This window comes from Delphinapterus leucas, chromosome 1 (genome assembly GCF_059928025.1).
Source record: "Delphinapterus leucas isolate spDelLeu-1000000601 "Yukka" chromosome 1, BTC_Dleu_Yukka2, whole genome shotgun sequence".
NCBI classification, from domain to species: domain Eukaryota; kingdom Metazoa; phylum Chordata; class Mammalia; order Artiodactyla; family Monodontidae; genus Delphinapterus; species Delphinapterus leucas.
This window is the reverse complement of record NC_143129.1, coordinates 29830165-29851869: the sequence shown is the minus strand read 5'-3', so window position 1 is coordinate 29851869 and position 21705 is coordinate 29830165. Positions and strand designations below refer to the sequence as shown.

Here is a 21705-nt window from a genome sequence, read left to right as displayed (position 1 = left end):
AATGCAATGAAGAACATACATCAGTAGTATATTTAGATCTCTGAAACAGAAATATTTTTGCAACATGTGCAGTTCTAAGGATCTATGATACTAATTCTGATCCTTTTCTATTCAATTCCATTCTATTTAGTTTGTTTTTTAAATGCTGGTCCTGACCCACTAAACTGATTTCACACTCACTAAAGGGTCATAAACCCCAGTTTGAAAACCTCTGGATAGGGTAGGAGGCCCAGAATTCACCTCTGGGGCCAGAACTTCACGTTCTTTCCAGACCTGGCTCCTCTTTGCTCCCATCCTGCCACCTCTAATCCTGAAACATGAGCTGCCAACTGCTTGGGCAACAACGTGTGCAGCTGAGAATCACAGCTGTGAGCAAATCTCCAGCACAGACTCTGAAGGGCGGCTCCAGGCATCAGGCAGCTGTCAGCAAGGGCTCAAGAGGCTCCTGATGGTGCAAAGCCCATACAAAGACCAGGGTCTCTCCTCACCCCAACCCCAGCTCCCTCTGGCAGCCCACGTCCCCCACGCCTTGAGGGGAGCCCTGTACCCTGGTTTTAACGAAGTTGACTTTTTGTCCTACACGCCTTCCTATACAACCGCTTTCACTTCAGTCTGCTTTCCTTAACCCACCCCCCAAAAAGGCCTGACTTCTGCCTGCTTCACCAGGACTTCCATCAGATACTAATTGGCCATCACGACCTTCATCCTAACCACTTTTCCCAAACAGGTCCTCCACTACCCCACCCCAGCAAAGACTCACGAGAGAGGCTTACACCCATTCTAAAATACATCAGTCAAACTAAGCCTTACGGGGACAGAGCTCTGTGGTGAGCCCTGGTCTGCAGTGAGGGGAGGAGGATTATAGGTTACAGAGAAAGACCAACTACAAAGTAAGAAGAGAACAGTTCCTGCCCTCAAACTAATGGGGGAGAGAACAGAATCTCCATCTAATACTTTAAGAATAATAAATGTCCCGACTAATAGCCACTGAGCAAAGCAGGGAGAGTGCCATGTCTTCCGGGGAATAAGGACCACTGGAAGCCACCAGAGCAGCCCATTCTGGTAGTGGCAGCCCAGGGAGTTACAATGTTCTACGAGGAACTGCTTAAAACGTTAACCCATTGAAGTGAAATGAAGCAATAATTTTGTGCTGAAACTCAGATGACACTGTACGCTGGATTCCTGAAAAGCTAAGTAGCAGCAGATGCCACATTTTAAGATAACAATTATGCAAGAAAACCTCAGAGTTGAGATGAGAAAATTCTATCCAATTAACCTAGTTTACTCTGCACCCAAGACAGCCAGCCTTCCTTCAACGTTAGAACCCACACATCAGGCCAGCTTCCAGAGGGCCAGGCTAACAGGGAGCACAGATCCACCCCTGAACAAGGAGTAAGACAGGGTCTCCACAAGAGAAGAGGCAGCCGGGGAGAGCAGCGTGCCCGATGTGCGGTCTGTGGGAGGGGAGACGTACAAACCAGCAAAGCAAAAGGCAGGTAGGTAAAGGCTCAGACACATGAGAGCGGGCTTTCATGACTAGTCAGCACCGGCATCAACAGGAACCAATCAATGAGACCACTGTTACACAGAGCCGCGCAAATAAGCACCTGCCCCAGGTGGGTACGCGAATCAAGTTGCCAAGGCTGTTACTTTCATTAACTGTATTGTCTGGAGAACCTACTGAGGATAAGCGAGCTTTAGAGAAGTCACTCCATCTTCAAGCAGAACCATAGCAAAGGATGGCACTTTCAACAGGAACATCCTGGTCAGATATGACAATACAATGTCATAAAAGCTGAGACAACTGCTGTAAACCTTCACTATAAAATGATCCTCCAACTTGGACGAAGAGAGCACAGCGGGGTACTGGACACAATGGCTATGCAGACCCCTAAAGAAAAGAAGAAACTCACAACTCCTCAGCACACTGAAATGGAGGACAGCAGCTCGGGGCCACGGCACCTCATTATCATTCCACTGATGCCCGCAGGCCCGTGGGAATCCAGCAAACAGGTCCCCAAATGGCTGGGCAAAAACCACTGGGTCCAGGAGCCAAAGAGCCCCACTGTCCCACCTCCTCCCTGCAGGGGCCTCCAAAGGCCTGAGTGAAAAGCTGATGCTGCTGACGCTGCCCCCCGAGAAGCAGAGCCGCAGCCCACAGCGTGGAATCAGCCACGCATCGACCCCCAGGGGTGAGCTGAGGCAGACACTGAATCGCCCACCCATGGAAAACATCCCGGCATGGCTAACACAGGAGCTACCACCCTCCCCGGGGCACCCCTGGGTCCCCAGCCTCCCCGCCGCACACAGTCCCCACGGTGGCCCCCGCTCCACTCACCGGGACTGGCACCTCACCTCCAAAGTTGGCCAACCGCCCAATCCGCGTAACTGGCACCTTCCGCTCGCGAGCCCGCTCACTGAGCTAGAGGGCGAAAAGAAAGAGACCTCAGCGGATCAGTGAACAGGGACAGGACCGACCTTCAGGGGTTCACACCGCCCCCCGCACGCCCTCTCCACCCCCAAAAGGCAGCAGCTCCGCCCAGCAGCACACCCCTCCCAGAAGAGGCCTCCGTGTGCCTGACATTCCAGGCCACGGCACCCGAAGAATGTCCCCGAAGAGGGGGCCTGACACCAGCAGCACCGTGGGAAGCCCCCAGCCCCACCCTGGGGGCCCCCTGCACACACCATCTGCTTGTGGGGCTTGCTCTCCGGGCGAGCCTTGGCCTGCCGGGCCTTCTCAATGTCCTCAGCCGTCAGGCCCCCCACAGGGGACTGGTCCTGGTGGTAGAACCTTCGCTGCAGGCCCGTGGCAGAGAATGGGTCTCTGGGGTCCGCAAAGAGCGGCCCGTTCACCCTGCCCATAGGGGAGGCGGCCTGGCCCCGGAGCCCGCCTTCCCTAAAGGGTCCACTGGCAACATAGGCAGGAGCTGGGCCCTGGCTGCGGGCGTGATCCCAGGGCGGAGGGGACTGATCGGGGGAGGAGGCCGCAGACAGCTCCTCGGAGGCGCCCTCGGCCCTCAGCCCTGAGGAGTGGAATTCTGCTTGCGGGTCGCCAGAGGTCTTGGTATAAGACTCTTCATGCTTCTCCTGACCCTGCAGGGAACAAACGGCAACGTGAGAGGAGCAAGAGTCCGGCCAGGAGCCCCTCCCTGTGTGTATCCCCTTCTGGCCAGGACAGCACACCAGCGCGTCCCACCCTCTGACCCTCTGGAGGGCCCTACCATGTCACCACCGTGGCCCGCGGCCAGTGCCGGAGGCGAGCAGCAGCCCAGGAGCCGGGAGGCCCGAATTCCAGCCCTGCTCCTGCCAGGGCTCTGCCGTGTGGGCCCCGGCAAGCCGGCCGCCCGTGGTCCCTGAGCGCCTGCTGGGTGCCCGGCCCAGACCAGGGGAACAACCACTCTCCCGGCAGCAAGCTCCTCACCTGTAAATCCGGGCTCAAGAGCAGCTACCAGGGCTTTGGGGAAGGGGAACCAGGGCAAAAGATGGGGAAAGCTTTGAGAAGTAAGAGCACAACCGGAGACCAGAGGAGGCGAGCGCAGCACACAGGTAGGGCCACCCTGCCTCTCCAGGCCAGCGCCTTGCGCGCCCCCGAGGGGCTCTCCCCCAGAGGGCTTGTCACATCCAGGACCTGGCCCAGCTCTTCCAGGAGCAGGGGGTACAGGACAGGAGAGGAGGGGGAGAGAACACCATGTTTTCCCTGCAACAGTCGCCGAGACCTGAGCTTCAGGCCCAGGTTCTTTCCACTTTTGAACCCCTCGCGACCTGGAGAGAGTTCCTGAGCCCTCTCTGCCACTTCCTCATCTGAAAAGAGGGTTCCCCCCACAGTCACAGAGTTACGTGCAGCACAGACGGGGCCAGGGGAACAGGGCCGAGAAGGCTATAATTAGAACAGCACTGACTCCTGAAGGGAGGTCGGGGACCTGGATTCCCTGATTCCACTGAAATGGACTCAGTGCATGGAGTGTGGCCTGTAGGTTCTGCAGAAGCAGCAGTAGACCCCAAAGCCTTCTCACGCTCAGCTTTGCAAGACACTGTGGGATCTGAGCAGATAAGACTTGCCCTCCAGAGGAAGGAAAGAGACAGGCTGCTGCTTTCATTTCGTAAGTGGCAAACAGAGGCCAAGAGAGCTAAAATAATCCGGTAAAGGCCCACCAGGCAGCCAACGGCAGAGCAGGTATCCCAAGCCAAGGCCTGCCCCGCAGGCCGCCCCGAGGCCGCCTGACAGCACCTTCCTCGGAGCAGAAATGAATTCTATTTGGAATCAAGGGGCACCTGTCAGATGGCCAGGGAAGCCCTGGAGTGAGGGAGTCTGGGACAGGGTCCGAGAGCCACGTAACTCCTGTAGCTCCCACACCGGCCGCGGGCTCACCACTCCTTCTGCCCCATTACTCCAGCGCTGGCCACCGGCCCTGCGTGACCATAAGCTGTTTATGTGGCAGCCAAGGGGCCTCAGTGTCTCAACGCGACCAGACTCAGTAAGTGTCTGCCGAATGAATAAGTGAACGAATCCCTTGAGGAACTAGAGGGAGAGAGGTTTCTGGAGTACCTGCACCTCCGTCCCCTCACAGACAGGGGAGGAACCCACATCTGAGTGTGCAGGGAGAGAATGGGAGTGCACCGGAGACCATCGCCCTGCTCGGCACCTCCTTCGCGGTGGGGGACCGCCACTCCCTCCTACCTCCGAGGGGCTGTCCCAGGGGATGGCCCTGCCTCTTCCAAGGACCGGGGCCAGGCCCGTCCGAGGGGAGCAGAGGGGTGAGCGGGGAGCCTAGGCTCCCTCTCACCCTTCAGGGAGGCCTGCCCATGTCTAGCATGCTCCTCTCCTGGGCGGCCCAAGGGTGCTGGGCAACCTCACTTCCCGGATGCTCCAAGGCAAACACCCAACAGGAAGGCGATGGCTCCTCACCAGCGAAGGCACCAAATGAGGCTGCCAGGGCACAGCCCAGCCTCAGCAGAGAGAGGGCGGGCGGGGAGTTTGAGACTGGGAAGAGGACACAGGATTCCGGTGCTGTCAATCAGTAATCACATCGAACTGCTCAGTCTCAGTTTCCCCATCTGAGAAAGGGGGAAGCATTTGGGTCTGCACCCCTCCCAGGACAGCTGTGAGGCTTGTAAGAGGTCACAGGTGTGAACACCTCTGCAAGCTGAAGCTATCTGTGTAGAGAGAGAGATACAGTACCGCCACTGGACCCTTAGAGAGCATGAGGGGAGAGCTGGGAATCTTAACTCTGAGAATGACCAGAGGCCGGCGGGCTGGGATGTCCCACAGCCTGGAGGAGCGTGCGTGTCCTTGTCCAGAAGGTCAGAGCAGAAATGGGAGGAGTGCGGCAGCAGGGCACCCTTGCAGCACAGCTCCCGACATACACATGCCCAGGCGCACACATGCGTGCACATGCGCACGCGCACACACACACGCCCCCTCCCCATGCCCTCAGACTGTCAGGAACAGGGGTGGGGACCATGCCGGTGATGCCACGGTGGATGGCGCTCTGCTACAGCAGGCCGTGTTGACAACCACAGCTCCAGCACTCGTTTTTGCTTAAAACCCTCCCCTTGGATGGTGAAACTGTCAAGGCCCCCTCCCACTGGCACCCCGCCCACTGCCAACTGGCCTCCTTACCTGCACCTGCCCCAAGACCATGCCGATCTGCTCTGCGGCCGTGGACTGCAGGGCCCTGGCCGCCATAATGAGCTCCCTGCTGAGGCCCAGGTGCTGCAGGTGGGTCTCCACGGCCGCCTGGGTCAGCTTGGCAAGGCCTTTGACCACCATGATGGTGTCCCCCAACATGGAAGCCATCCTTCAGGGCTGGAAGAGAGTGGGCTAAGTCAGGGTCGGGGCTCCACGCCTCACACAGCGTCGCACTCACACGGGCCACCTCTACCCCAAAATATGGCTGTTTGGTTTTTCCAATGACCTCCCCTTCTGATCGAGGTCGACTGAGAGAAAAGAGAGGAAGGGCCCAGGGTTCAAGGTAAACTGAGTGACTCCCCACACGGCAGGGCGCCGAGCAGGAGGAGAGAGTCCGTGGAGTCAGGGCTGTGCGCCTGGACCATGTTTCCTCACCTGGGCCTCACAGCCACCTCGTGGCACAGACAAGTAAAGGGATTTGCCCAAAGTCTCTCAGCCACCAAGTGGCAGAACCAGGACTTGAATCTGGGTGTCCTGATTTAGTCCAGAGCTCTTCCCTCTGGACCAAAACCGTAGGTTGGGGAAGGAATGAAACAGGAGGGAAGGGAGCAAGGCACAACCTCTGAAAGAATGACATAGCCCAAGGACATGACATAAACTGATTAGAACCAAATGGGTCCAAGATGGCGGAGAAGTCAACTTCCACTAGACCTTGAGCCTCAGTATACGCTCACTGTAACGCATCAGCAAGCTAAATGACACGCCCACAGGCGCCACGACAGTTCCAAGACCAACCATAAGGATCAAAAAGTGGGCCGTGGCCCAATTCCTGGAAATCCCCGCCCCTTCCTGAAATAGCTGGAATACCCCTCCCACTCATTAGCCTATGAAATTACCCACCCCTATAAAAACCAACAACCCCATACCCTGGTGCCTTTCTCACCTTCCGAGATGGCCCACACTCTGTCTGTGGAGTGTGTTTCTCTCTAAATAAATCCACTGTCTCTCACTGAATTCTTCCTGCGATGAGACATCAAGAACCTGAGCTTCAGAGCCTGAACCAAGATGACAGAGTAGAAGGACGTGCTCTCGCTCCCTCCTGTGAGGACACCAAAGTCACAACTAGCTGCGGTACAATCATCGACAGGAAGACACTGGAACTCACCAAAAAAGACACCCCACATCCAAAGACAAAGGAGAAGCCACAGTGAGACGCTAGGAGGGGTGCAATCACAGCAAAATCAAATCCCATAACTGCTGGGTGGGTGACTCACAGACTGGAGAACGCTTATACCACAGAAGTCCACCCACTGCAGTGAAGGGTCTGAGCCCCACGTCAGGCTTCCCAACGTGGGTGTGCGGCAACGGGAGGGAGAATTCCTAGAGAACCAGACTTTGAAGCCTAGTGGGATTTGATGCAGGACTGGGGGAAACAAAGTCTCTACTCTTGGAGGGCACACACAAACCGATGTGTGCATAGGGACCCAGGGGAAGGAGCAGTGACCCCAGGGGAGACTGAACCAGGCCTACCTGCTAGTGTTGGAAGGTCTCCTGCAGAGGCAGGGGGTGGCTGTGACTCACCGTGGGGACAAGAACACTGGCAGCAGAAGTTCTGGAAAGTACTCCTTGGCGTGAGCCCTCCCAGAGTCTGCCATTAGCCTCACCAAAGAGCCCAGGTAGGCTCCAGTGTTGGGTCGCCTCAGGCCGAACAACCAACAGGGAGGGAACCCAGGCCCACCCATCAGCAGACAAGCAGATTAATGTTTTACTGAGCTCTGCCCACCAGAGCAACATGCAGCTCTACCCATCACCAGTCCCTCCCATCAGGAAGCCTGCACAAGCCTCTTAGATAACCTCACCCACCAGAGGGCAGACAGCAGAAGCAAGAAGAACTACAATCCTGCAGCCTGTGGAACAAAAACCACATTCACAGAAAGATAGACAAGATGAAAAGGCAGAGGGCATGTACCAGATGAAGGAACAAGATAAAACCCCAGAAAAACAACTAAATGAAGTGGAGATAGGCAACCTTCCAGAAAAAGAATTCAGAATAATGATAGTGAAGATGATCCAGGACCTCACCTCAGAAAAAGAATGGAGGCAAAGATCGAGAAGATGCAAGAAATATTTAACAAAGACCTAGAAGAATTAAAGAACAAACAAACAGACATGAACAATACAATAACTGAAATGAAAACTACACTAGAAGGAATCAATAGCAGAATAACTGAGGCAGAAGAACGGATAAGTGACTTGGAAGACAGAATGGTGGAATTCACTGCTGCAGAACAGAATAGAGAAAAAAGAATGAAAAGAAATGAGGACAGCCTAAGAGACCTCTGGGAAAACATTAAATGCAACAACATTCGCATTATACGCATCCCAGAAGGAGAAGAGAGAGAGAAAGGACCAGAGAAAAGATTTCAAGAGATTATAGTCAAAAACTTCCCTAACATGGGAAAGGAAATAGCCACCCAAGTCCAGGAAGCGCAGCGACTCCCATACCGGATAAACCCAAGGAGGAACACACCAAGACACATAGTAATCAAATTGGCAAAAAATTAAAGACAAAGAAAAATTATTGAAAGCAGCAAGGGAAAAACAACAAATAACTTACAAGGGAACTCCCATAATGTTAACAGCTGATTTCTCAGCAGAAAGTCTACAAGCCAGAAGGGAGTGGCATGATATACTTAAAGTGATGAAAGGGAAGAACCTACAACCAAGATTACTCTACCACGCAAGGATCTCATTCAGATTCGATGGAGAAATCAAAAGCTTTACAGACAAGCAAAAGCTAAGAGAATTCAGCACCACCAAACCAGCTCTACAACAAATGCTAAAGGAACTTCTCTAAGTGGGAAACACAAGAGAAGAAAAAGACCTACAAAAACAAACCCAAAACAATTAAGAAAATGGTCATAGGAACATACATATCGGTAATTACCTTAAACGTGAATGGATTAAATACTCCAAACAAAAGACACAGGCTTGCTGAACGGATACAAAAACAAGACCCATATATATGCTGTCTACAAGAGACCACTTCAGACCTAGGGACACATACAGACTGAAAGTGAGGGGATGGAAAAAGATATTCCATGCAAATGGAAATCAAAAGAAAGCTGGAGTAGCAATACTCATATCAGGTAAAATATACTTTAAAATAAAGAATGTTACGAGAGACAAGGAAGAACACTACATAATGATCAAGGGATCAATCCAAGAAGAAGATATAACAATTATAAATATATATGCACCCAACATAGGAGACCTCAATACATAAGGCAACTGCTAACAGCTATAAAAAAGGAAATTGACAGTAACACAATAATAGTGGGGGACTTTAACACCTCACTTACACCAATGGACAGATCATCCAAAATGAAAATAAATAAGGAAACAGAAGCTTTAAATGACACAATAGACCAGATAGATTTAATTGATATTTATAGGACTTTCCATCCAAAAACAGATTACACTTTCTTCTCAAGTGCACATGGAACATGCTCCAGGATAGATCACATCCTGCGTCACAAATGAAGCCTCAGTAAATTTAAGAAAATTGAAATCATATCAAGCATCTTTTCTGACCACAATGCTATGAGATTAGAAATGAATTACAGGGGGAAAAACATAAAAAACACAAACACATGGAGGCTAAACACTACATTACTAAATAACCAAGAGATCACTGAAGAAATCAAAGAGGAAATCAAAATATATCTAGAGATAAATGACAATGAAAACACAACAATCCAAAACATATGGGATGCAGCAAAAGCAGTTCTAAGAGTGAAGTTTATAGCTATACAAGCCTAGCTCAAGAAACATGCAAAATCTCAAATAAATAATCTAATCGTACACCTAACGGAACTAGAGGAAGAACAAACAAAACCCAAAGTTAGCAGAAGGAAAGAAATCATAACGATCACAGCAGAAATAAATGAAATAGAAACAAAGAAAACAATAGCAAAGATAAATAAAACTAAAAGCTGGTTCTTTGAGAAGATAAACAAAATTGATAAGCCATTAGCCAGACTCATCAAGAAAAAGAGGGAGAGGACTCAAATCAATAAAATTAGAAATGAAAAAGGAGAAGTTACAACAGACACCACAGAAATACAAAGCAGCCTAAGAGACTACTACAAGCAACTCTATGCCAATAAAATAGACAACCTGGAAAAAATGGACAAGTTCTTAGAAAGGTATAACCTTCCAAGACTGAACCAGGAAGAAATAGAAAATACGAACAGACCAATCACAAGTAGTGAAATTGAAACTGTGATTAAAAATCTTCCAAAAAAAAAAGTCCAGGACCAGATGGCTTCACAGGTGAATTCTATCAAACATTTAGAGAAGAGCTAACACCTATCCTTCTCAAACTCCTCCAAAAAATTGTGGAGGAAGGAACACTCTCAAACTCATTCTATGAGGCCACCATCACCCTGATACCGAAACCAGACAAAGATACTACAATAAAAGAAAATTACAGACCAATATCACTGATGAATATAGATGCAAAAATCCTCAACAAATACTATCAAATGGAATCCAACAGCATATTAAAAGGATCATACACCATGATCAAGTGGGATTTATCCCAGGGATGCAAGGATTCTTCAATATACGCACATCAATCAATGTGATACACCATATTAACACATTGAAGAATAAAAATCATATGATCATCTCAATAGATGCAGAAAAAGCTTTTGACAAAATTCAACACCCATTTATGACAAAAACTCTCCAGAAAGTGGGCACAGAGGGAACCTACCTCAACATGATAAAGACCATATATGACAAACCCACAGCAAACATCGTCCTCAATGGTGAAAAACTGAAAGCATTTCCTCTAAGATCAGGAACAAGACAAGGATGTCCACTCTCACCGCTATTATTCAACATAGTTTTGGAAGTCCTAACCTTGGCAATCAGAGAAAAAAAAGAAACAAAAGGAATACAAATCGGAAAAGAAGAAGTAAAACTGTCACTGTTTGCAGATGACATGATACTATACATGGAGAATCCTAAAGATGCCACCAGAAAACTACTAGAGCTAGTCAATGAATTTGGTAAAGTTGCAGGATACAAAATTAATGCACAGAAATCTCTTGCATTCCTATACACTAATGATGAAAAATCTGAAAGAGAAATTAAGGAAACACTCCCATTTATCCCTGCAACAGAAAGAATAAAATACCTAGGAATAAACCTACCTAGGGAGACAAAAGACCTGTATCAGAAAACTATAAGACACTGATGAAAGAAATTAAAGATGATACCAACAGATGGAGAGATATACCATGTTCTTGGACTGGAAGAATCAATATTGTGAAAATGACTATACTACCAAAAGCAATCTACAGATTCAATCCAATCCCTATCAAATTACCAATGGCATTTTTTACAGAACTAGAACAAAACATCTTAAAATTTGTATGGAGACACAAAAGACCCCGAATAGCCAAAGCAGTCTTGAGGGAAAAAAATGGAGCTGGAGGAATCAGACTCCCTGACTTCAGACTATACTACAAAGCTACAGTGATCAAGACAATATGGTACTGGCACAAAAACAGAAATAGACATCAATGGAACAAGATAGAAAGCCCAGAGGTAAACCCACGCACCTATGGTCAACTAATCTATGACAAAGGAGGCAAGGATATACAATGGAGAAAAGACAGTCTCTTCAATAAGTGGTGCTGGGAAAACTGGACAGCTACATGTAAAAGAATGAAATTAGAACACTCCCTAACACCATACACAAAAATTAACCCAAAATGGATTATAGAGCTAAATGTAAGACCAGACACTATAAAACTCTTAGAGGAAAACATAGGAAGAACACTCTTTGACATAAATCACAGCAAGATCTTTTTTGATCCACCTCCTAGAGTAATGGAAATAAAAGCAAAAATAAACAAATGGGACCTAATGAAACTTAAAAGCTTTTGCACACCAAAGGAAACCATAAACAAGATGAAAAGACAACCCTCAGAATGGGAGAAAATATTTGCAAACGAATCAACAGACAAAGGATTAATCTCCAAAATATATAAACAGCTCATGCAGCTCAATATTAAAAAAACAAACAACCCAATCCAAAAATGGGCAGAAGACCCAAATAGACATTTCTCTAAAGAAGACATACAGATGGCCAAGAAGCACATGAAAAGCTGCTCAACATCACTAATTATTAGAGAAATGCAAATCACAACTACAATGAGGTATCACTTCACACCAGTTAGAATGGGTTTCATCCGAAAATCTACAAACAACAAATGCTGGAGAGGGTGTGGAGAAAAGGGAACCCTCTTGCACTGTTGGTGGGTATGTAAATTGATACAGCCACTATGGAGAACAGTATGGAGGTTCCTTAAAAAACTAAAAATAGAACTACCATACGACCCAGCAATCCCACTACTGGGCATATACCCAGAGAAAACCATAATTCAAAAAGACAGATGCACCCCAATGTTCAGTGCAGCACTATTTACAATAGCCAGGACATGGAAGCAACCTAAATGCCCATCGACAGACGAACGGATAAAGAAGTTGTGGTACATATATACAATGGAATATTACTCAGCCATAAAAAGGAATGAAATTGGGTCATTTGTAGGGACGTGGATGGACCCAGAGACTGTCATACAGAGTGAAGTAAGTCAGAAAGTGAAAAACAAATATCGTATATTAACGCATGTATGTGGAACCTAGAAAAATGGTACAGATGCACCGGTTTGCAGGCAGAAATTGAGACACAGATGTAGAGAACAAACGTATGGACACCAAGGGGGGAAAGTGGCGGGGGGGGGGGGCGTGATGAATTGGGCGATTGGGATTGATATGTATACGCTGATGTGCATAAAATCGATGACGAATAAGAAGCTGCTGTATAAAAAATTAAAAAATAAAAAGATTTCCCCCTAAAAACCAACAGGGAGATCGTTCAGTATATAAAAGGATTTAAAGGTAAAAAATAAAATAGGTAAACAACGACAACAACAATAACAAAAAAAAAGAACCTGAGCTTCATTAAGTCCTGAAACCAGGTGTGTGATCTCAGTTGGAAGACTGTGGGTTTTGGCCGGGTTCGAGTCCCGGCTGCATGGGTTCAAGTCCCAATCAGGGTTTTGACCGGGTTTGAGTCCTGGCCACATGGGTTCAAGTCCCAGTCTGAGGTGCATGGTTTCAGGAACACCTGCTCCGGTAGCAGTTCCCTGCAGGGACCCAGGGGCCCCAAGCCCAACTCCTCAGGGGCTGCCTGTCCCTGCCCAGCCACTCTTGTTCTGCCCAATGAAGCCTCTGACAGACACCCACCAAGGGACAGCCAGAGCCCCTCCCCGCCCTCAGACTCAACTCTTCCCCAAGCCAGTGTTTTCAAACTGCAGTCCAGACCACAGAGCAATGCACTTGGAAAATCCTAACCAGCATTAAAAACAACACCAACATGATGTCGGACAGGGAAGCATCAGGGCACACTGCGGGCAGGACTGGGGCTGAAACCTGGTTCCCCTCCGCGTGCGCATGCGCTCTCTTCTTTCTCCTGGGCCACAGCATAAAACGTGTTTATGTCAGGGTCAAAGAAGTGGAAAGCCAGAGTACACAGGGTGCTGCACAGGGTTGGGGTGTGTCTCCCAAGCATTTCTCAAGACCTACCTGGAGCTGTGTGCTGGGAGGGATAAGATAAGGTAAAATAAGGTGGCTGAACAAAAAACAAAAAGGAAAGGAGCAGGAGAACCCAGAGTGGGGAGGGAGCAGTCTGGCCAGGGGGCAGGGAGGAGCTGGGATCTGCCAGGAGTCTCAGAGATAAGATAAGAGGAGCAGGTGTGGAAGGCACAGCAGGCAGGAGACCTGCAGGAACAAACCTGTGCACAAACGCATGGAGGCTGACTTGAGAAGGGCCCCAATTAACAGACAGGAAGGTCAGGCGAGAGCACTGACAAGGATCTGAACCAGAACTCTCGTGCCTTCCAAAAACCTCAGGCTCACTCCCACCTGCCCTTCATGGGGAACCAGCCCCAGTCAGTCCAAAGACTCCTGCCCAGATCCGCTCTGCTCCTGAGCATGAGACACAGCTGCTTTTATTTAAAAGGAGAGCTGTAGTGATAGCCAGAGAAACCCAGGAATGCACAGGAGCCTAGAAAGTTAAGATGACCCACCATAACCTGCCCTCAAAGAACCCTTCACCTTCATAGGAAAGCAGCGCCCAGGCACTGGGCTTCATCTTCTTTTAATCTTTATAAACAACCTAAATGACATGGATGTTATTGCCCCCATTTCACAAAGGAGAAAACCAAAGTCAGAGAGGTTAACTAACTGGCTGAGGTCATTCAGCTCCTGAACGGTGGCCCTGGGGTCTGATACCTGCCCTCCGCTGCTCTGTGCCCACCACACCACACTGCTTCCCCAAATGCTCGGTCCACCAACTCCAAGGCACCCTCATAGGGACAGGGTACTGATTAGACACAAGTGGACCTCCTGTACCCTAATCAAAGCCAAGGAGGTTTTTGGAAGGTGACCAAACCATTGAAGGAGACAGGAGAGAGAAGGGGGAGCTAGCCCTGCCCATCACCTGGTGCTATTTCACACCCTGGGCTCCACTCTGGGCTTCTGCACCTTATGGCAGTAAACAAGTGTGAGCCCCATAGACCAAATGTCTAGGACTGGGAAAACAGCATGTAATCAGAGCTCAAATGCAGCTGGTGCCAGCTCTCAACAGCTCCCCTGCCCCCTGGCCCTGGACACACAGAGACACATTTCACTCTTGAGGAAAGAGGTTTTTGAAAGAGACATCAGGGACATGCAATGGCAGAGGCCAGGGCCCCAGCCCCATCTGTTCAGAAAGACCCCTGCTGGTGGACCATCCACCATATCCCACTGCCCCAGGGGTCCCCAGAAACAGGCTTTCCCCTTGCTCACCTCTAAATCCAATCCAGATAACCAAGGCAACAGTCTCCCATAAGCCACAAACCTGGATAATTTCAAAACCTCACCTTGTCTGGTAACTGATATAAGACCTATTTAACTCAGACTTTGTTTTCAGGCTTAAAACTAATTCTGCCTAAATTTCTCACCCAAGTTATCATACCCACAAACTAAAGTTTCACTAGAGCAAAGCTGATAAGTGATTTTTTTGGCCAGTTTCCCCTGCCCTAGCTCTGCAGTTCATTGTGAAATACCCATTTCTGGCCCTGCACTCTGCAGTTGCAGCTCTGGAACCCACCAGAGTCCAGTCCTAACTTTTCTGGTCTCTAAGTATGTCAACTCTGAGCATAGTTCTGTGATGGGCCAGGATTATACCTACTTTATGACGATGATTTTTTTAAAATTCAAAAGAGGAAACAATGTTAAATAAACTGACCAAGTTTTTTATTAAATTCCTGCATTTGAGACATATGAGTAATAATGGTCTCCTGCAGTATTTTCCTAACTGTATTTTCCTCTTTTTTTTTTTTTTTTTTTTTGGCGGTACGCGGGCCTCTCACTGTTGTGGCCTCTCCCGTTGCGGAGCACAGGCTCCAGACGCGCAGGCTCAGCAGCCATGGCTCACGGGCCCAGCCGCTCCGCGGCATGTGGGATCTTCCCGGACCAGGGCACGAACCCGTGTCCCCTGCATCGGCAGGCGGACTCTCAACCACTGCACCACCAGGGAAGCCCTTCCTAACTCTTTTAGTTCACATATCCCACTTTCAAAGTGGAAAATAAATACGTCATCTTTAAAAAGTACACATTAAAAATTAATTAGTTATGCCTTTCTTCCTGCCTGAACGGTTGTGTCCTCATACCGGAGAACTTTCCATGGGTTCCCATCTCACCCGGGACAGCGAGTGCCGTCATGGAGGAGAACTAGAGCCAGCTCCCTGGGAAGGCAGGCTCCATCCACATGGAAATGACATCACGGAAAGCTACCATCCCGCTACTATGGGGCAGTCCCTCCCCTTCTCACATTAACAGATGCTGCTCATAAACAGTCTGTCGTTGTGAGCAGATTCACAGGTGGATGCACATTTCAAAACCGCAGCCCGTGCCAGCTCCCTTAAGGATTATTTACCTAATGTTCAAGGGACGCTGTCCCCAAACCTCCCCACATGCTGCTCTGCTGGGTACAAAGTGACCTTAGTCAATACCAGGTATTTTTTTGCAAAGGAGTGCCTACCCTCAAGGAGCAGGGGTGGGAAGGCAAACAAATGCCAGAGGAAATACCTTTCCAGAACTTTGTTCACCTCCTGGTTTTCAAAAACTGGCTCTCATAAACCCTACTTCTAACGCACCAGAATCCCAACGTGACTCAGAATTCAGCTGTCCTGAATGGTGGGGCAAACCCCGCAAAAGTAATGCACGAGCGCCAGGCACTCAGCTACACCAGCACGCATTTTCATCAGGACCTTAAGTAAATGAAAATCAAAAATGTGTTTTGGGGGCTTTTGATTTTCAAAAGCCCCCAAGATACATTAATCACAAGTTTAAAATCTTATCCTCACCACAATTTCATCTACAAGTATTAGAGTCCTCGCCCACCCCGCTTCACCCTGCTGGTCCTTGAATGGGTTTTCGGGACCTCACGGAGGAGCAATACAGGGATGGAGGGTGCATTCAGGCTCTTCACCCACTTGCCCTAGAACGCCTGGGCGCCGCCCGGTCTCCTCTGAGCGAGGACCAATGAATACAGCGGTGAGGGTGGAGGACGGGCACTCACATTTGGGAGTGCCCACTAGGTACCAGCACCAAAATAGTCATTTGGTCAATTCTTTGAACACCTGTTCACTGATGTCTCCCCCCCAGTGCTCTGGGTTAGTCTGTGCAGGTTCTGGGATAAACCTGCCCTTGGCCCCGGGGTGCTCACAGCTGCAGGAGCATGCAGGCACATCTATAACGGGCACAGACACCACGGAGACGGCCAGAGGCCCACTGAGGCCGACACACGAGGACCAGGTGCAGAGGAGGCAGCTGAGCAGCGGCAAAGCCTGGGAGCCTGGACAGCTCAGCCACTGACACTACGTGTGCTGCTCGCCTCTTCACCCTCCATAGCAAGAGGGGGCTTCAGCTGGCTCACCAGGCCCCTTTTCCAGCCCTAACATGCTAAAGTGCTATAAAGGAAGTGAACAAAGTTGTTGTCTAGAGAGAGAAAGAACTGGAATAAATACAGCTCACCATTCCCCAGGGACAGAGGCTGAGAAAGAAGCACAGCCAGTGTCCCCTGACATGAGTCCTCAAGCTCCAAGAGGAAATTTTCCTGCTGAACCCTCACTCTCTGACCTTCCCAAAGAGATTTCTGAGATACCATTTCATTCATGTTGAAAAACAGACTCAGAGACTCCATTAGCTGGAAATTATCTGGGGTATGAGGACCTTCAAATCTAGTCTCCAAAACTAAAAACAAACAAACAAACAAAAAAACCACCAAGTGATGCCTACCTGGCCAGATGCAATAAGATGTATCAGCAGCAATGAGTTGTGTTCTTTTTAAAAATATATGGAAATTCCCTGGTGGTCCAGTGGTTAGGACTTAGCACTTTCACTGCAGTGGCCCAGGTTCAAGCCCTGGTCGGGGAACTAAGATCCTGCCAGCCGTGTGGCACAGCCAAAAATAAATACATACACACATACATACATAAAACAGGCAATCTTGACAAGCATTAAACAAATGAAGGCATCATAAACCTTTCCACCAGGACCCACATGGGGGAATTTTATTTGGGGGGAGGGTTCCCATATGCACCCCCAAGCCCCCCCCTTCACAGTCAGAACTCACCATCTGTCACTTGTCTCTTCTCATGAGGTGACAATAAGCCAGGGACAGTGCATGAATTTACTGAGCCACTGTTCAACCCCCTTCGTAAGTATAAAGTGTGACAAGGCAGACCAGCTCCCATCCAAGCAAAGCCAGAGTGTCTATACCTCTAAAAGCCAGCACGCCCTCCTCCTGTCTCTTCCCATCCTGAGCTGCCCCGGAAGCCATGGAATGACTGGTGTAAGGACCCAAAAGCAAGCTGCACAGCAAGCCCTTTGTCTTGGGGAGTGTGTGTGAAGCTCACTGAAAAGCCTTTTCCCGAGCAGGCTTCGTCCCGCAGCTGCTGCATGCGCACCACCCAATGGCCCACAGGCATCAAGCTCGGCATGTCCAGAACTGACCTCACCCCCCTTACCCCGCCCACCCCCTGCTCCCCGTCCTGAGCACTGCGACCACCCCCTTCTCTCCAACCCTTCCCACTTCCCCTACTCCCCCAGGGTGCTCCCAGCTGGGCAACCGCAGCAGCCCCTAACTGGCCTCTCTGGCCCCCGCCTTGCACAGGAACGCATGTCTTTCCTCCTCACCAGATCTCAACTCAAACAGCACCTCTTCTGGGATGCCCTCCCCAACATGTCCCATCCCTAAAGCCCATCCATGTCCCCCACGGCTCCCTGTCCTTTCCCCAAGGTAGCAGTGACCATGCTCTAAACCTGCCTATGTACCCGTCTTCCCGCCACACTGGGCTGTCAGCCAGAGGAGGGCACAGACCACATCTGTTGTCCCCTCTCTGTATCTCCAGCAACTAGCACCGTGCTTGACACAGAGCAGACAGAAATGAACTCAGCTGGTCCCCCCAAGGTTTAAGAAAGCCTGCTATTTCTGGAACTGACTCACACCTGCTTGCATTTTTTAATCTGCATATGGAATCAAAGGTCTCTTAGGAGCCTGGTCTGAGGCAGGGTTCTCAGGCTTTAGTGGGCATCAGAACCACTCGGGAGACTTGCTGAAACACAGACCGCTGTACCACCGCCCTGGGTTTCTGATTCTGTAGGTCTAAGATGGGGCCTGGAAACCTCTATTTCTAACAAATTCCCACCTGCTGCTGCTGGTGGTCCTAGAAACGTACCTTAAGAACCCTGTTCTGGAGGAAGAGGGGAAAAGGGAACAGAGGTGGCCCAAGCCCAAGGTCAGGCAGGAAGTCTAAACAGGGATCCTTTCCTAAAAGTTTCTCCCTGCTACTCCCTCCCAAAAAGTCTGGCTTTGTCCTTAAGTGGAAACTTTCCACCTGCCCCTTCCTTTCCCACTACTCCCTCAAGAAACTGAAAAAGAACATCGGAAATGAATGGGCTTAAAGACAATGACCCACAGAACCAGCCACCAAAGGAATCTCAAGATTGTCACTTTAGTACTCCTGGGAAAGGACTCTTTAATGATATCCGGGAGGCCCCAGGGCAGGGGCTCACAGGTGGCCCTCTGCCCCCTCCCAGCCAAGGACAATCTTTTTACTTTGGGCATGAACAGTCTGTGTGGACACTGGAAAGTTCCTTTACATTCTTTAAATTTTTCTTTTTTTCTTTTCCTCTTAGAAAAAGGAAATACAGTCGACTGTTTCCTCCAAGGACTCAGAAGAGTATATGTGTTAGGGGAAAGACTTAGACTTCTGAACCAAAAATCCATGAATTTCTTTAGATGTGCCCTTCGCCTCGGCCTTTAAAAGCACACCCCAGGGCCCATCACTCAAATATCTCAGGCACTCCAGGCTTCTACATAGTGAGGTCTGGCTTCCGGGTTCGTCTGGCAGCAGGTTCAGAAACATCCTAATACATATCCATTTTCAAAGGCAACGAAAAACATGAAGAAGAACCCAGGGGAAGATATAAAGAGCCTCTGTCCCCCCTCAAACCCCACCTCATAGCCTTCCCCTCCCCTGTCAGTCAGCCCCAGCCAGGCCTGGTGAGTCAACCTTCTACGGTGAGAGACAGGCCACTAGGGTCATTCATTCCCCACAGCTGCAAGTCACCTCTGGAATGCCCCAAACCTGCATGTCTACCACTAAAGTCCCCTTTCCCTGTCTCCTTCCCAGGCCATCCTGCCTGAAAGTTATCTAAGCATCCAGCCAAATTCTGTCAAACTGCATTTCCTTAAGAGTGGATGTGTGATTGATAATGCAGCCACAAGAATGTAAATGACAACATTGTCTAAGACTGGCTACATAAATAGTGGTACACCCATTAGATGGACTGCTATGCAGCCATCTAAAATGACACTGTGGAAGGTATTTATTGACAAATAAGAAAGTTTACTATATATTCCCATATAGAAAAAACGCAGGTTACAAAACAGTATTATCCTTTATTTTGGAGGGAGGGAGGGAGGGAGGAAGGGAGGAAGGGAGGAAGGGAGGGAGGGAGGGAGGGAGGGAGGGAGGAAGGGAGGAAGGGAGGGAGGGAGGGAGGAAGGAAGGGAGGGAGGGAGATGGATGATAGAAACAGAGCATGCAAAACAGGAACAGTGGTTTTCTCTGGGTGGTGGGGTGACAGATTCTTATTACTTTATTTCCTAAAATTTTCTACAAAGAACATGTACTACTTTTATAACAGAAAATAAGTTATATAAAAATAATCTTAAATATCTGTTGTTAAAATAAAAGCAAGCACACAAAGGTGTGATTTAAAGAAACTATCCCAGATCCCTGAAGCGTTTGTCCTGGGCGGGATGGGCAGAGGGTTAGATAGCAAATCAGAGTGCTATAAATACTACCTCTCTACACCCTTTAGCCACTGTCCTTCATCAGCAAGGCCCTGACAGGCCACCAGGAAGGTGGAACACGGCCACCCCACTTTTGGGAAAGAGGCTCAACTGTGCTTCTCAGAAAGTGGTGAGAAAACCACTTGGCAGAGGCAGGTCTAATGCTGGCCCCTGTGTTAAAAGATAGAAATAATTAACGGTACTTTCCCCAAAACAGGATCCTAGTTTAGAATAATGTAGTAAGTGCAGTGATCACATTTTTCTGAACCGAAAGTTAAGACATGTATGGGTTGGCAAAAAATTTGTTTGGGTTTTTCCGTAACATGACTGGTGCCCTTTTAGATCAGGGGTCAGCAAACCATGGGGCCAAATGCAGCCCTGTTGCCTGCTTTTTTAAATAAGCATTTACTGGAACACAGCCTTGCTCATTCATTTAGGTACTGGCAACAGCTCATTCATCTACATATGCATTATCTATCGCTGTTTTTTGGGGTTTGGTTTGGTTTGGTTTTAAGCTATAACAGCACGGTTGAGCAGTTGCAAGTGAGAACTATGGCCCACAAAGCCTAAAATATTTCCTATCTGGCTCTTTTTTTTCTCCATCTGGCTCTTCAAGGAAAGTTTGTTAACCCTTATTCTAGGGCAACAGAGTAAAATGTAACCACAACTGTCCCAGGAAATCCAGAAAGGTCACTAGAGTTATATCAGAGCAGCCCAACAAGGCTGGTGTTGGGGTGAGGACCCCCCCGTTACAGCTCTGCTCCTGACCCCAAAAGATGGGTACCTCACCAGGCACAGAGCTGCCCACCACCCAGAGGCCCCAGGGACAAAGGGAGGGCTCTGTGGTGACCACCTTTTACTGGGTCACCTAGAACAGGGCAGCCGAGTTCTGGTGGGGGGGGGGGCGGTTGGAGGGGAGACACAGGCAGACACGATGTCCACTACTGTGGGGCGGCACAGTGGAATTGTGCCCTGTAAGGAAAGGAGTTCGTTTCTGGACCTCAAGTTGTCTCCTGGGCTAAGGACTTCATGTTCCTCCAAAAGCCATTTCTGGACTATTGGGATTTTTCTTGGAACCATTTAAAACGTATACACTCTTACGCTAACACACTCAAGAGCGTGTTGAATAGCAGGCACTCCGACATTCTCCTCCAATGAATTTCACCAGTTCCCCAAACATTTTTATTCTGTGAGAAGCAGAAAACCAGCACAATGTGATGATAACGATAGCTGCTATTATTTACTGGGAGTTTATTATATGCCAGGCTGTGTGCTAAGTGTTCTATGTGTATTACCTGACTCATTTTTAAAAGGTAAGTACTATTATTTTGCCCATTTTACAGATGAAGGAACTAAGGCACAGAGAGGTTAAGTAACTTGCCGAAAGTCACACAATGAATAACAAGTAGAGTTAGAACTCGAATCTATCATGGCTCAGGAGCCAGGCAACCATTTAACAGATAAAAGGAGAGAACAAATAAGAGTGTGTTTTGATGTCCTAGACTGCAAGCCTTCATTCTCAACCCAATGGGTAATTAAGAAGACATTCCTTAGGGGCTTCCCTGGTGGCGCAGTGGTTAAGAATCCT

The 21705-nt window shown here is 49.0% G+C and overlaps 1 protein-coding gene across 4 annotated transcripts in view; it reads right to left on the bottom strand.

Annotated features, from left to right (window-relative positions):
- The window catches only part of COQ8A (coenzyme Q8A), a 49922-nt gene that overhangs the window by 16283 nt on the left and 11934 nt on the right, over positions 1-21705 (bottom strand). For 3 of the 4 annotated variants that reach the window (XM_089907572.1, XM_089907555.1, XM_022579384.3), the window contains 3 exons: positions 5621-5806; positions 2686-3093; positions 2356-2422 (listed from right to left, as the gene is read on the bottom strand). In XM_089907572.1, coding sequence (XP_089763698.1) covers positions 2356-2422; positions 2686-3093; positions 5621-5797 — 652 coding nt within the window. In that variant the 5' untranslated portion in view covers positions 5798-5806. Of the gene's footprint in view, positions 1-2355; positions 2423-2685; positions 3094-5620; positions 5807-6572; positions 6729-21705 lie in introns of all 4 variants that reach the window. The other variant, XM_089907564.1, reaches the window with a different exon arrangement.